This window comes from Trichoplusia ni, chromosome 13, assembly GCF_003590095.1.
Source record: "Trichoplusia ni isolate ovarian cell line Hi5 chromosome 13, tn1, whole genome shotgun sequence".
Lineage (NCBI taxonomy): Eukaryota > Metazoa > Arthropoda > Insecta > Lepidoptera > Noctuidae > Trichoplusia > Trichoplusia ni.
The window spans coordinates 4,596,510-4,611,831 of record NC_039490.1 but is presented as its reverse complement, the minus strand read 5'-3'; the positions used below and the strand labels follow the sequence as shown (position 1 = coordinate 4,611,831).

Here is a 15,322-nt window from a genome sequence, read left to right as displayed (position 1 = left end):
CCTACAAGTATCACAAACCGCATAATTACAAGAATTCAACATACTGATATCCTATCAAACTTTAGTAAGGTCATAAAACCGGTTTGTTTCTCGAAGCCGAACAACAAAGGGTATTAAGATAATACATGCGAACGTACTTAAGTAATTTAGACGTGCTTTGAAACACAGCCAATGGTATTAAGCGGGGCAATTCACTAACAAACGTAAGAAGTGGCCACTTTAAACATAGTTCCCCTGGGGCTGGCTTCGAACGTCAAGCTTAAAGCCTTTAAGAATGAAAGGCGCCTGATTTAAGGCCCCCTGTCGGCGATAACGAGGAAACAGGCTGCGCCAGTGGCCGCTCAATAAAACTTCCAACTAGCCAGGTTTTATCGGCGCTCACCATCTACCCGCATCTCCGCAGTCTAAGCGTGTCAGTGTAGAACACTCCAAGCGAATTATGTAGCCATTATACCTGATGTACGACTCGTCCGCCAGATGTTCCAATAAATCGGAACGTTTATATCTTCAGTGACCAGAACGTTATTCGCATTCACATGTAACTTTCAAATTGACCAAACTTCAGAATAAAGCACCACTTTAGTTTCTTTGTTTTAGCTTTCGCTTTTGTTTAACGACATACTTACCTAAAGGTAAATAAAGTGGTAAAATACAACTCTGAAAGTAAATATCGACAACGTTCAAAATACTTGGGTAGGGGAAAAGGCTTTACTTTTATATTAGGTACATCAGTAAAGGGTACCAATATAGCTCATATTACATAGGCATGCGAGACGCGAATCCCGAGCGACTTGCGACGGGGGCGAAATAAAATTACACAACGTCCCCTAAGGACGCAGACACGCGACAGTTACGATAAAGAGGATTATTGCCTGCACTTGAGAATGCACCCTCGACGATACGCCATAACGACACATATCGGACTAAAGGGCGACAACCCCAAAACGCATTAGAGAGGATTATCTTTATATCTTTACAAAACATTAGTCGATAAGTCACCTTAATCTTAACGCTCTTTGTCTTGATATCAATACTATTGTTAATAATTGTCATTTGATTAGATAAGACAAAGACGATTTGAATAACAATTGTTGGTATCGTGAAAGCCATCTACGTATGATATCCGATGTCAACATTCTCTACAGTAATACAGTAACAAGTTTAATAAAACAATAGATGATTACTTGCATCGTCCTTTCAGTTTATTTCAAAATCGTTGAGTTTGATGGAGGGGTCACGTGGTCTTTAGTCACGGTCATCTGGTGGGACCATAAATTATGTGGACGGACACCCTCAACTTTCCGATGAGTCACCGGCACGTACAAATGAGCAGGCAGGGCGTAGCGAGGGTTCACGTCAATTAGTTCAACAGCAGGTTTCATACTTAGACGATGCAACGATTTGTTAAAATCCCCTCGCATGTCCTGTTTATTCAATTTGGATTCCGTGAGGGAGAAAAATATTTTTAATTCCATTTAGATGCTTTTAATCTAAATGTCTTCCATACCTCTTCAATAAAACATACCTCATGTAAATAATAATAAAACTGGATCAACACAAATGAAAAATAAAACAACATGCGTCAGGCTCTTCCGATAAACTTTTTGCTGAGACAGCTAGACTTGAAATAGAAAATGCACAGCAAGCAAGCTGGTAGCTGGAAATGGGTTACACTGGACAAATAAATGCAATCAAGCGGAGAGCAAAGAGAAATATATTTAACAAAATGTATAAAAAATATACGATGTTAAGCTTTGCTGCAGATATTTTTCCAAATCCATGGAGTTATATCGGTAAAAAAATCCCTTACAAGATCCATTCCATTCCGTATTCCGACAAGTTCTTACCCAACAGTGAAATGGTAATCGGATAGTAACTAGTTACAGGTCCCAATAACTCGTCCAAAGACAGAATAAGCGGATTACAATATTACAAAGAAATGTTGAGCGGCTTTTAGTAAACTACTTGGGGTATAACGAGCCGAGTAACCGCTTTCGAACCATGTTTTATTGAAACCCAATAACTAACGGATAGGATTTTAAGGATTTTCGAATTGAAGGAAAGTTTTGCTAGTGGTATATTAAATTGGAAATGGGTATCAAATATAAATGACTATATAAAATAATAAGAAAAACAAATGAACGTTATGAACAAAAAATATTGCAGGTGTATTTAGGATTTATATTATTAGAGGTATTAAAATTACATTAATCAGACTTTAAAACTGTAAATCGATTACCACTGAAGTAGGTAATATGCTCAATGACACTGATTAACGCAAAATGAACAATATTATCCATAACCATTGTACGAAATCAGCTGTCTTAATTCAGTTCAATGCTAGACATAAGAAAACTGTTTCAATGTCACACAACCGAGCTGTTGATTGAAGAATTATGCTAAGTGTGTCGCTCGTCATATTCAAAGGAAAATAAAATATTCAGCAGGTTCTTTATACAAGAGAATCGCGTGAATTCCGCAGGCTCTTGCTCGACCCATTTGCGACGTAATGGCCCGAGTGAGTCTGCCTTCAGGATTCTAATGGAAAAACGTCTGCATCCGATCACAGCCTTTCAACTCTTATTTCACTTTGGCGTGTAAGCACAAACGCTCCTCGCAAAGGTAATACGCTGAGAGCTGCTAAATAGATATGAAAACGTTTTAAATTGTACACTGTTTACAGGCTTTTACTTTGATAATATGTGCATCGTTAACGTCGAAATATTTGCCAAGCAAGCAACGTGGAGTAAATGTTTCACGTGTAATTTATCATGACATTTATTTTATAAATAGGACCTGCCAGTTTCCCCAAGTTATTTTCTTCGCCAGTCATGGTGTAAACTCTGTTACACACATGTGTAAGATTACAAAGAGGGGTTGGTGTAAAACTAACAAGGGTGCAACATTCTTATTAACGGCTTGTCAAAAGTGTTATACCCAAATCCTGTATGGATTATACCGCCCTTCAGATACAATCGTAAGGCATACTGATTGCTTCATAACCGCTGACTCAGCTGTAACCGAAAATATATTGCACAAAAACAACAAAAAATAAAAAGTTACAATTAGGGAGATATTATTTGAAAAAAAATATAAACATCTTTGTCTTTATAAAAAGAAACCCTAAAACTGTACACGGTAATAACAAAAATCAAAATGTAAAAGGCTTTAACTTCCCGTGATAAACGGCACAGGTAGCCTTCTTTAAATGTTTATAAGAAGTTACTATGGACATTAATGCAGCTTGTTAATTACAATAATTTAAATTCATCTCCTAACGAAGTAGTCAAGAAACTACCACCATTTTAAGTTAACAAATTACCGAGCTTCAAGCGTCAAGGCAGAAACAAAGCAAGGACCAATTTATTTATTGTAGTTCTTACGAGAGGTGAAAACTGGGAGGTTTCGGTGGGCCAGCCGGCGTAGTAAGGGGTGGGCGGAGGGGAGGTGCGCCCCCGGGGTATTGGGCAAACACTTTAATAAGGCACGGAGCAATTCATCTAACATCTAGTAACAGATCAAATTAAAACGAACCGCAAAACCACCACATTAACCAAAACGGTGTATGTTAGGAACATAATAGTATTAAAAAAAAACTGACACACATTGGTGTGCGATGCAACCGAACAATTAAGTTTTGATGTTATTTTTTTTATAACGAGACCAAACGCTAAACTGTAAAATAAAACTTAAAGAAATCTGATCTTCATAATTTTCTCGTACCTAGATCAACTAGCAAAAAATAGGTAAGTAAACCGAATGCGGTTTCTGTTTCTCAATAAAAACAAACAATAAACTTGAAGTTTTTACCCTTTTGCAGCGATAAAAGAGAGGTACGTGACGACTAGGAAATCTCAGGGAGCCGGGGCGTTAATTAAAAATGTTTCGTCGTACTTCTGATGAGGAAGTTTACCTAGACTGTGGTCGGTTTCCAACGACCAGTTAAGATTTTTTGCCGCACCAAACTCCGGCCACGTAATACAACTTTCTATTGGTTCTTGATTATAATCTATTTACGTAACTATCTTGTCTTAAGGTCCACAAATGCATTTGTTAATTCACCTTTTAATTTTAAACTTTATAATACTTAAGTGTTTTTTTACGAATCTTCGCTAGTTGAGTGGACTTTAATTCTATATTAAATGACTGAATGTATCACTCAAGAAAACTCTCCCAAGAACAAGCATGAAAAAAAAACCGATAAATACGATAACTGGTAATAATCATAACATATAAAATACAGATAAAAATACTGAACAACGTGATAAAAGAAACGTCTCCTCTTTGTCTAAACGTGATTAGTTTCCACAGAGCTGATTAAGCACAATGAGAATAAAGAACAGTATAGACTGCGGTTACAAAACTGAGATACGTCTCATCAGCGGTTTGAAGAGATTACATTACATATGAGTCAACAGCTTTGTTATATCGCCCACGTACTGTCTTAGCTGCGTATTCTCAGTTCTCATCAATCTTTGATACTATAAAGCCGTTTTCATAACCGGTGTATATGTAGGTGCATAGGCTGTCAGAGACATGTACCTCAGTGTATTATTTGAAAATCACGAGTCAGTATGGAGAAAGTATGGTCATGATTGTCTTTCTGTACCAAAACTAATGGAGATGTAGATGAATAATTACGGTTCAATATTATAATAACAAAATGGTTCAACACGAAGAATGAAAATACAGTTCAATGTATAAGGCAATGTATAGCGTCTATAATAATATAAGCAAACATAAAAATTATCAGATATCAAATCTAAATTAGCAACATACTTTATATAAATCATAATGTCAATTTGAATAGCTCGTAATAACTTGAGTGTTAAGTAATCGAATATGATAATCGTTTTTTTAATAATATACCTATCCTTAAACATTATTGCTTTTTTCAAGAGTTGAATAAACTATGTGGAAATGAACAGATAAACAGTAATCTTTGTATCACGTCGAGATCAGAGTAGTCATGCGGTACCGTTAGAACCATGTCACGCCCAGCGTGAGCACAAAGTAAACGGTAATGTACGGTATTTCTGCTGTTTGAATGAAAACTGTATGGTAAAAGACAAGTTTTTATACTTAGCAATGTATACGGGAACCAGCCAGGAGCATTTGATATTAAAATACAACTATTGTAATAAAACCTGGAGTATTATCGATAATTCGCCGCAGTATTGTGGTTAGTAAATCCATGTGCTTTGGTATGTTTTCAATAAAAAATAAATTGTAGTTTGGTATGATAAAACATTATGTTCACAGAGTCGTCGGTGGCATTTGTCGGCATTATCAATAGTATAAATGAAGCATTCATTGGACAATTCCACAAAAAGGGTCATCAATGGGAACAGCCGCATCCAACATCAAGTTCGACTATACATTCTTTATGAATAAAGAACCGTTCTACTCCAAACGACACTAACGACAAACCAGCTTGATTTACAGCTTCAATTATAGTAGTTACAATGTATTACTAATTGCAGTACAGACAATGCTATATCAATAAAACATTACGACATTAAAGGCACCTTATTTTAAGGCCGTAAGGTTTATATTTGTTAAAGTCGTGACATCGAAAGTGTCTACTATTCGGAAAATGGGAACAATTATCATCCCGGAACCTACCTCTATCTGAGGTAAACTATTACAGAACGTTACATTTTATGAGACTTGACAAGTGAATGTTAATGAAAATCTAGTTACATGTTGAGATTTGTTTGTTTAGATGTAATCGAAATCACCCTGCCTAAACAAACCATAATAAAAGTAACTAATTATTATACAATTATTATTTATAGCAATATTAATTTTTCTAAATTGCCGTTCTGCCCTCTTCCTCTCTCCTATATTTTTTGCGTGCCCAACAGGGTCCATATTGAACTCTAACTGCTATTTATTTTCTACCATCTCTGTAACATATGGAATTTAAGTAATTAATGATTGAGTATTTAGTATGAAAACGTAATATACGTTGGCTGCCTCATTTAAAGCAAGGGAGAAAATACTTTTGTGGAAGTTCTTGACGAAATTATATTTTTTTCTTCTCTTGATGTTAGTTTTGGGCAAGAAACTGATCGATACGATTTATTTGAGAATCTTAGAAGCCGGGTTCGAAATAATGAAAGGGTAAATCAGAACAGTCATTACTTCATCACAAAATTACTCGTTTAATTCTCAATTAGTTATCTAGCGCTTATTTGGACATACCATTTTTCCATTGACTGATTGCTGAATCACTTACTTAAACCTACTGAATGGAAAAGTGGTATTTAACGAAAAAAAAAAACAGTTAAGTTTTTGAAAGGTATTAAAGCAGTAAATTACGCGTGCTGTTTCAGTCGTTTGTAAAACGTAACGTTTCACGTTAACCGTTCGAAGATAATTACGTAACGGAATACAGCACTTTGTCGAATCAGTCGACTAATTTGTGAACAACTGACAATTTGTGTGTTGAGATCATTACAAAGATCCTTTTTAGATTGAAACACGATCGAGTTTCTATAATATGTATAGGAGATATAGCAGTATGAAGGAAAACGCCTACTTATTGTAATAAAACAAAAATATTGCCTATATCCTTTTCACGGTGAATCTCACGGGAAATAGGCTGTCAATTTGCGAAGAAGGATGTGTTAAAGAAACACCAGTAAATAATAATTTTGTTGGGATATAGTTCACGATGTAATGGACAGGTGTTTACTTCTGAAAAAGGTTATACTTACATTATTATAACTAAAAAAATAACGTCTATTAGTTTTTACTGATAGACTTCATAATAAAATTTTACTCGTTAAATTATTAGCAGGTAACAAAAATATTAGGTAAGTGCTGAATAGAATTATATTTTTTATGGCCCCGTTCCACCACCCCGAGTTGAAAGCACTCAGATGATGCCGTGATTGCGCGATATTAATCAAAAATAAACGTTACATTTCGAAATAGCGAATCCAATCGGATAATTGTGGTAGAACATTAACCTAGTCCGAGATCGGCCACCATAATGTTGCGGAAAGTCGAATAAAGTAAGTAGATCAAGGGGTTTTAGCAATGGTCGGCGTGACGAAACTACTGTTTTACATAGTACAGTTAGCCTGCTATTGTTCGGGTTCGTGGAGTGAGACAGCGACTCATCTACACGTCATAATTGTAGATCGTTAACCCCCGGACTTTGAGGTCGGCAGTGAGTAAGCTGACATGGTGACCGAGCACAACAGATCTGCAAATTGTGGTGGCGAGCATTCGTACACTTCGAGTTTCGGGACTAGCGAAAGCTTTATAAATGTCGCTGATTTATTTGCTTCGGGATTTCGTTGTTTGACTAAGTGGAAGCTGGGCTTAGCTGCAATTGTTTTCCCTGGAGGATTCCGTTGTTACATCTTCTCTGTTCCCTTAATCAGAACCATTGTATGTTACCAGTAAATAAAGTATGTAAAATTATTTGGTACTGGTTTATGCTAATTTGATAACACGTCAACCTACAATTACAAATTCTTCTACGTAAGGGTTGCAACAAATAAAAAAAAACGTCGTTATAAATTAACATATTGCACATGATCGATTAAAACACTACTGGCGAATAACGAGCAATTATTGTGATTTAAGGTAAGATCGTTAAGTCCGGCGCAACTGTAGAATTCTACTTGAACTAATGGTTCAATAATCCGTGTAAGTGAACGTGTTGTTATTATGAAATTCTATAGCAGTACTATTAAAACGTAATTTTACAAGCAATAAAATTCTATTAAGTACGGTAATATCTTAGCGATACTAAAATTACACTTAATTGCAAAACGTGTAAAGAGGCGTGCAGGGAATTTTCTTAATTTTTTTCTCTCTTAATTGCTTAAAAAGCTCATTAAAACAATTAAGTTAGCCAAATCCTAATATCTCTTGCCATAGTTAAGATTGATCACTTTCTAGTTTACAACCTATTATGTTTCTTGTCTTTAAATAGAGAGATCACTATTTATCTTTTTTAATTGACTTGCCAGGTTTAAGACAAGTTAATGGTGAAACAAGCAGGCTTAACATTAGTTAATTTAGTTCTCAAACTGAAGCGTTCTAAAGATTCCGCAAGAATGTATGTAGATACAAATAAAGACGCACTGACCCTATTATATTGTGTTTCAAAATGCTAATGCGAGTACTAAGTAATTCGAAACCTAAGATACGATAGTATAATCGCACAAAGTCGGACTTGTTTCATGAAATAAATTGAAATGTTTGAAACAAATTAGTATAAAATAGAGTTCCAATTACATTTGTGAATAGATAACAAAACCAGTTGGTAGTCGCGTATTTTAGTTTAGAGGCATAACTACAGCCTAAACGGATCCATTTCACAATTGAAGAATGGTAGACAAAAGGCATTGTTTCAGAAGCCATAGCTATACGAGTATCAGAAAAGGGGTGAAAACATAAGCCTTTAAAACAAAACCTAGCGACTGGGCGCCGGTCGGCCGATGTTCTTTGTTTTGACATTGTGACATTCAAAGAAAAACGGTGCGCCATCCGTATTTGTTCATGTGCGCAAATTATTCAACATAGTCCGCAATTTTTTATGTGAAGGGAAAAACAAGGAAGTCTTCTTAAATAATGGAGCTAAAACAAATTAACTTTCAGCTTTGTCATTTAGAGTAATATTCTTAGTATGACGTATATCTCACGTGGACGAATTATGTAGATTTACGACCACGTTATATATTTATGATTGTCTCGAGCAGTCTCAGACAGGTTTAAATATTGCTACCAATTTATTAGATTGGCGGTAGGAGGCTATAGATACCTACACTTAACACATGATCATGACTAAACTCAAACAAATGCACTGTCACTCAATACAATTAGATGAATAGAAAAGATTGTTCAGCCATTTGATGGAACTAATTGTTTATGCAGTTAAAAATAGCTACACTATATAAGATAAGGAACCTAAATGTATGGTGGTAAGTTCGATTTTCCCTTGGAATAGTCCTTGCAGCAACAACGTAAATTATTCGCCGGACAATATGCTACGTTGGCTCACGCAAACCCCATTGTATCTCTCGTTTTCTCCTTTTTCCGTACGCCTTTTGTTTCGGTAATGAAAAGTATCCCCATTCTGATTAATGAACTTTTGAAATCGAGACAATTTCGCTTTTATAGCACCAATTAGTTTCAGATCTGTAAATAAATTGGTTAGGTGTTTATAAAAATGGTTGTCATTTAGTTTAATTTTTATCAAAGCTAAAATATAATGTAAGTTATTCAGTTTCTTGCTATTTTAGAGGCTAGTATAATAAAAGAAAATATACATTATATCACATCGGTTGTATAATTCAAGTATCATCTAAAGACATTATTTTAATCTAAGATTCGCGATCAAAAAAATAAACTAAGAAACTCTCCTTAGCAACAGTCACATAACAATTCACACTCCGTCCAAAGAAGTGTAACGATAGTGAATTTCATATTATTAATTCAATAACAAACGCTAGCTTGAATAATTAATTACTAGAGAAAGTAATTCCGCAAGTCGTTGTTAATGACCGCGTGTTTTTCTAATACACACATTTGCATGAATAACCATCGTTTGTGACATGACGTTTGATTGCACTGCCCATGTCACTTAGCGTACTGTTTAGTGATATACCATCGTTTAAGATAGTTCGACTTTATCTACCGCCACCGCGTCATTTCATGATAAAACTAGTCGGGAGATTCCAATAGCTTTCAATAAATACCGTTTTAAACAATATTCCTTTGATAAACTTTGCAAGACTTGTCGAAGTGAGACAGCCCACTACAATATGGTGTATCGGGACGTCTTTCTCTATACCGCAACAAACTGAAATTAAAGTCATGGAAGGGTAGACCCTGTAAACTACTTAGTAAAAATATGAACTAGGTAGTTTTAGAAGAAAAAATAATGTTTAAATATCGAAATATCAATCTGAACCATGCCGATAGTTGTTCTTTTAACATCAGCTATTAAATAGCTCGCCAATCATATTTCCACGCAACGCAGAAAAAAATATTAGGAAAACATACTTTATTGAGTACAAAAAGGTTAAAATACAGTTAAGTAACAAAAGATTCGCCTACTCCGATTACAAACACGTGCTACACACAAAATATAATATTACGGGTCTTCAACAAAAGCTTGATCAAAGACTTCCACCGTGGTCCGTGACGCTCTGCTGCATCGTATTTAGATGCTACTCTCGTACGTAAACAAAGTATCTCTCAGTAACTCCCATAATTCGTTTCCGTTGTTGTATTTACAAAACAAAGGTTACAGAACGGAGAGAAGTGAGAAAGTATTGCAAATATTCTCATAGTGATGCAATACAGACAATATTGGTTTAGAGATGTCGTGACAGTAGATAGTTCTACACATACCTGAGTCTGGGGAAAACATTACTTTAGGCTTACTTTAGGCAAGAGGTCAGAGTGACAAAATGATTTTCGTCGAATGCAATATGACCCTGGCCGGTAACAAATACATCCATTGTTCTTTTTACGGTCGACGAGAAAAATTCGCGCCACGTTTTGAATTTAGAATGTGGCATTCATATTTTCCTAGCTGAATCTATTTATTCGAGTGAAAACGCGTAGGTACACGGATATTTGTTGGAACAGCTTGTTTATACGAAAATCGATTATAAATATAAATGCGGACAACATCACATACATTGTTCTGAACCCAAAGTAAGTTGCTGAAGCACTTGTGTTATGGAATTCAGATACAACGAAGGTACCACAAACACCCAGACCCGAGACAATGTAGAAATGTTAATTTTTACATTGACCCGACCGGGGATCGAACCCGGGACCTCAGAGCTAGCGACACCTTGAAACCGGTGCGTACGCCACTCGACCACGGATAACTCGATACGGTAACCCTTATCGGGGAAAATTCATGGCAGGTTATAGCGACAATGTCTGGTATTTAGATTATTTGTATATGGCCTGATATTTTGTCATGGATTCTCTTTTGAGAAACGCAGGACTTTTTTTTGTTTTCACAGTAATATTGCATAAAAATCCTCATTATTTTGGATGAATTCCAGAACCATGTCGTTGTTCCGCTCTAAGTATGCTTATAGTTTAACCCCAAAACTAATGATACGCAACCAACATCTGACATGCTATATGCCTGCTAAAAAATGTGACTGGAAATCACAAAGAAGTTCTTTGAGCATAAATAGCAGCGCAAACCTCCGTGCTAAGCAACGTTTTGTGGAATTTTGGAGATATAACTTTTCACAAACTTTGAACCTGTGTAGGTGTCAACGCAAAATTAAGTCACGCATGCTCAGTTCTTTTGTTCACAAAGAAGTATTGCCCTAAAGAAAGACGAAAGAGTTTTTAATACAGACCTAGATGCTGATATTATGTTGAGCAGCCAAACACCTACAGAATGAGCCACTTGACGAATGAAGACAATAGAAAAACAAAGACGTGCAGGTATTCAACTGTCTCTAATCATAATTCAGTACAACGACTTAATTTACAATAATTGCCATCACAAAAACATGTGTTCCAGTAAGGCTAATTCAACGGTACACTTACTTCGTTTCGAAGGCTGTTTAATCGCAAATATTTGAACAAGAATGTGGAGTAGGCGACTTGTATCACGTTTCGTCCGCGATAATTGGAATTGTAAACTTAAATAGCTATTTTCGTTCTAAGTGTTTTATAGAAAAATTGCTCGGACACTACGTTACAAAAAACTGCTATTATTCATCTTTCTCCTAAAACAAGACATTTTATTGAGATATTACAAAACTGTCTAAAGCGATTATCTAATAATGAGCTCGCAACTATTGGCGGAATAGAAAACAAATCCGAAAGAGAAAACGAGAAAAAAATATGTATAAAAAATACGCCGAAAACTGCAGAATTGAGCGCAGATTGTCGGAATCTCAAATTGCATAATATTTGGACTGGCCGCAGTAAGCCAGTGACTAGATAAAGTTGTGCCTCTGCAACAAAAGAAAAAAAACTCCCGCAAAATGGTGCTGGATTTGGAAATTTATGTCCGTATAATCTGTAGTTACGTTTCACTTCGCTTTCATACCCGCAAATGTGGTCCTACTGGCTTATTGTATAAAAGGACCCCCGCATTTTGGGTCTTTTAAGGTCTGATTTACTGGGATGGCGACTTTTGTCGCGCTGACCTACTTTGTGAGGAGATATCGCATAGCCTTTGACCGTCTGCGCTCGTCACTTGAAGTGATCAATCGGGGATCCGCATAGTCATGTCTGGAATTACGACTGCAGTAGACGTAGGTTTTACGACTGCAATTCCGCCAAGCACAGAACAAATGGCATGAGATGTTGGGTTCTTTAAATTATTAGTAAAGAGAATAGTTCGTTTCGTGTGTTTAAATGTTATATTAAGCTCAGTTGGCGTCGCGCCGTGAAGGTGGTTGCGTACCGTAGGCGGGTTGTTCATCGGTGCGTTCAAACGGAAGACTTGTCGGTGTCACTTTAGTTTATTATTGTTCGTACTGCCTGTTCACAGTGTTCACTGTTCATGTTCTAAACATGTACATTGGGAGTTCCAAAGAAAGTTGTTCATAAAAATATTAGTAACTTAAGACTGATTTTCGATGTTGGTAAATAAAATTACGCCACACACTAAATATGAATGTGGCGTTTAAAGAAAGCTTCAATGTTTTTTTTAACTTGAAGTTTAAATAAAACATATCTTATTAATTATTATGAGCTTTATCTTCGTCTATGTTCAAAACTTATTATTTACAAAGCGAAAACTTCGCTGCATTCCAGTAACATAAATAGAAAGATGAACAATGATTAAATAGCAACAAGTACTGGTAGAAATAAATTTATGTAATACTATTTAAGTTCTTATTACTTGTTCCTCAAATATTTCATAAGATTTTTCGTGGGTTTTTCATAGTAATTTTTGACAATCTTATTGTATAGAAGAAATTTATGAGATGCATCTAAACAATTAGAGATTTAAATACAGTGAAATCTAACTCACACAAAATATTTACCTGAACATGCCATATACTGCAAAGGCAAATGTTACAAGAAGCAAATAAATAAATGTTGGCTGCTACTGTCTTTTGTTTCATAAAGAAGTCCCAGCAATGTCTTCAGCAAAGCCGTCAAACATCAGGCATTAATGAAAATGATGAAATCCCAATTTTGTAAATATAGTTGAGATAGGTAATATAAGTTATTGGTTATTGATAACATAAGAATATTAATTTCTATTGAAATAATTTCTATTGAATAAATTATAGAATAGTTTTCAAAAAACTTTGTTTATAAATAAGGGTTTTATACAATGACAATCGGAGACCAAGCTCACTTCTATCACAGAATGGTTACTTTTGTTTTCATAGTTTGTTATTCCTACTGAAAACCACAGTTTAAGGACAGTCATAATTGTGAAATTTATAAATGTTTTAAAACATACAGCCATTGTCAGAGTTCAAACTGCATCTTGCCTCCGACATGTCTTAATCGAATCTTGAAACTTATTCAGACATGAGTATTATTAAGTTACATCTATTGTTAATCCTCATGTTTTGCAGAATATTTGATATCTTAGTTATATGGGCAAATTGTTTTTGTTGTTTGGAATTTTATAATAATAACTAGCTGACTCAACAAACATTGTTTTGGATAATAAATGATTTCCAGTTTAATTTCAGATTATAATGAAGTTTGTTTTAAAAATATTTTATAATAATTGAAAGGTTTGCCTACAGGGTCCACAAATGTATATGTATACCGTAAAACCTGCAACACATTGTAAAATTTGTTTTACAATATTAACTCATTTCTTATTTTCTTTTGAACTTGTAACTTGGTTTTCATATATACAAACATTTCATCAGGATAAATATTAACAAGCAACATTTTTTTTTACTTAAAGTTCTAGGAATTACAGAGGTAGGTATGCCAGTTAGGCCTTAGTCAAATAGTAGCTTTTACTACATCATACAGGTTTTAAACAGTTCATACCTATATATTAAGACAATATATTTTATATATTTTTATTTTTCGAGACTTCTGTATTTTTGTTATTTAAGCTTTGTATATGTATTATATTTTGTTAACATGGTTAGATCTACCCATCAAAAATATAAGAAAATACTATTTATTATTTATTTACACAATATTTGTCTCATTCATAAATTGAACTTCCATTATATTTTCAGAATAAAATTATATACCTACCTCCTTTAGGTTAATAAACAATAAGATATTGCGGCAGTTATGGAATTTATTCATTTTTGCTTTATCTATAAAGGCAAAAAATTGGGAGGAATTTAAAATCATGCTTTAATAAGTCATAACTGTTATTTAAAGGAGTAACAGACACTTGCCTTGAATACATAACAGTATTTCTTGAAGATTTCATATTTTAACCTACATCTGGCCAATAAAGAGGTAGTCGTTTTTCATGAGTACTGTGCACACTGGCCACAAAGAGAGAGAAAGGAGCGCGTTTAGAAACAAAAAATATGACCTTTACGGCCAAAAATGCTCGGCAACGTCGACAAGTCACAACATACCTTATCTCCTGGTATGTTTTTCGACGACATGGTGTGTCAGCTTTCTGTTCTGTGTTCTGACGTCGTCTTGGGGACGATTTATCCAGAGAAAGGATCTCACTGTTGCCGTGAGAGCCCAGCATACGACACAAAACACTCCACTTTACCAATCACTTGGCCATTATCACTGATCAAAAGATGCATCAAAGCCACAAACACAATAATCGACCCATCGTTTGGAGTCGTAATCAGCACGATTTCCCATTGAGATTCATCGACACAGATAATTTTTCACAACACTATACACAAACACAGCGACTGACAGAAGCTAACTTGATTGAGTTGAGCTTGACGGAAAATGGCGAGGGATGGATGACGTCCCTCCCGCCTCTCGCCCCGCGCATGCCATCTATGTCACTGTTAGTTCCCAGACGATGACTAGAGGGCAGCTCTTTACAATAACAAACAATGTCCTTGAAAAACCTTGTACAAGTTGCCAGTAGATGGCAGTATTTTAAGTGTTTAAAGATATTATAGAATATTGAAAAAAATAATTTAGTGTAATGGAAACTTTCTATTACTCATTTAAATATTTTCTCCCAATACTTAGATTTATTAAAACTTTTTAAAATCAGTCTTTCATTCTGCAAGCATTTAAAGGGTTGGCGAACGCCATCTAGGTTGTGTAAGTATACAACATTTGTTACCCAAGAGAGTTGGTTTAATAATGATTGCAAGTAAAATCGACTAAAATACGCATTCAATAATATTACTATTTAAAAGTATTTATGTGCAAAACGTCA

General features: G+C 35.1%; 1 protein-coding gene across 1 annotated transcript in view; it reads right to left on the bottom strand.

Annotated features, from left to right (window-relative positions):
- The window catches only part of LOC113500069 (ubiquitin-like protein 3), a 141,928-nt gene extending 127,009 nt beyond the window's left edge, over positions 1–14,919 (bottom strand). Inside the window, 1 exon segment of the mRNA XM_026880739.1 lies at positions 14,541–14,919. Coding sequence (XP_026736540.1) covers positions 14,541–14,570 — 30 coding nt within the window. The 5' untranslated portion in view covers positions 14,571–14,919.
- Positions 14,920–15,322: the final 403 nt, after the last annotated feature.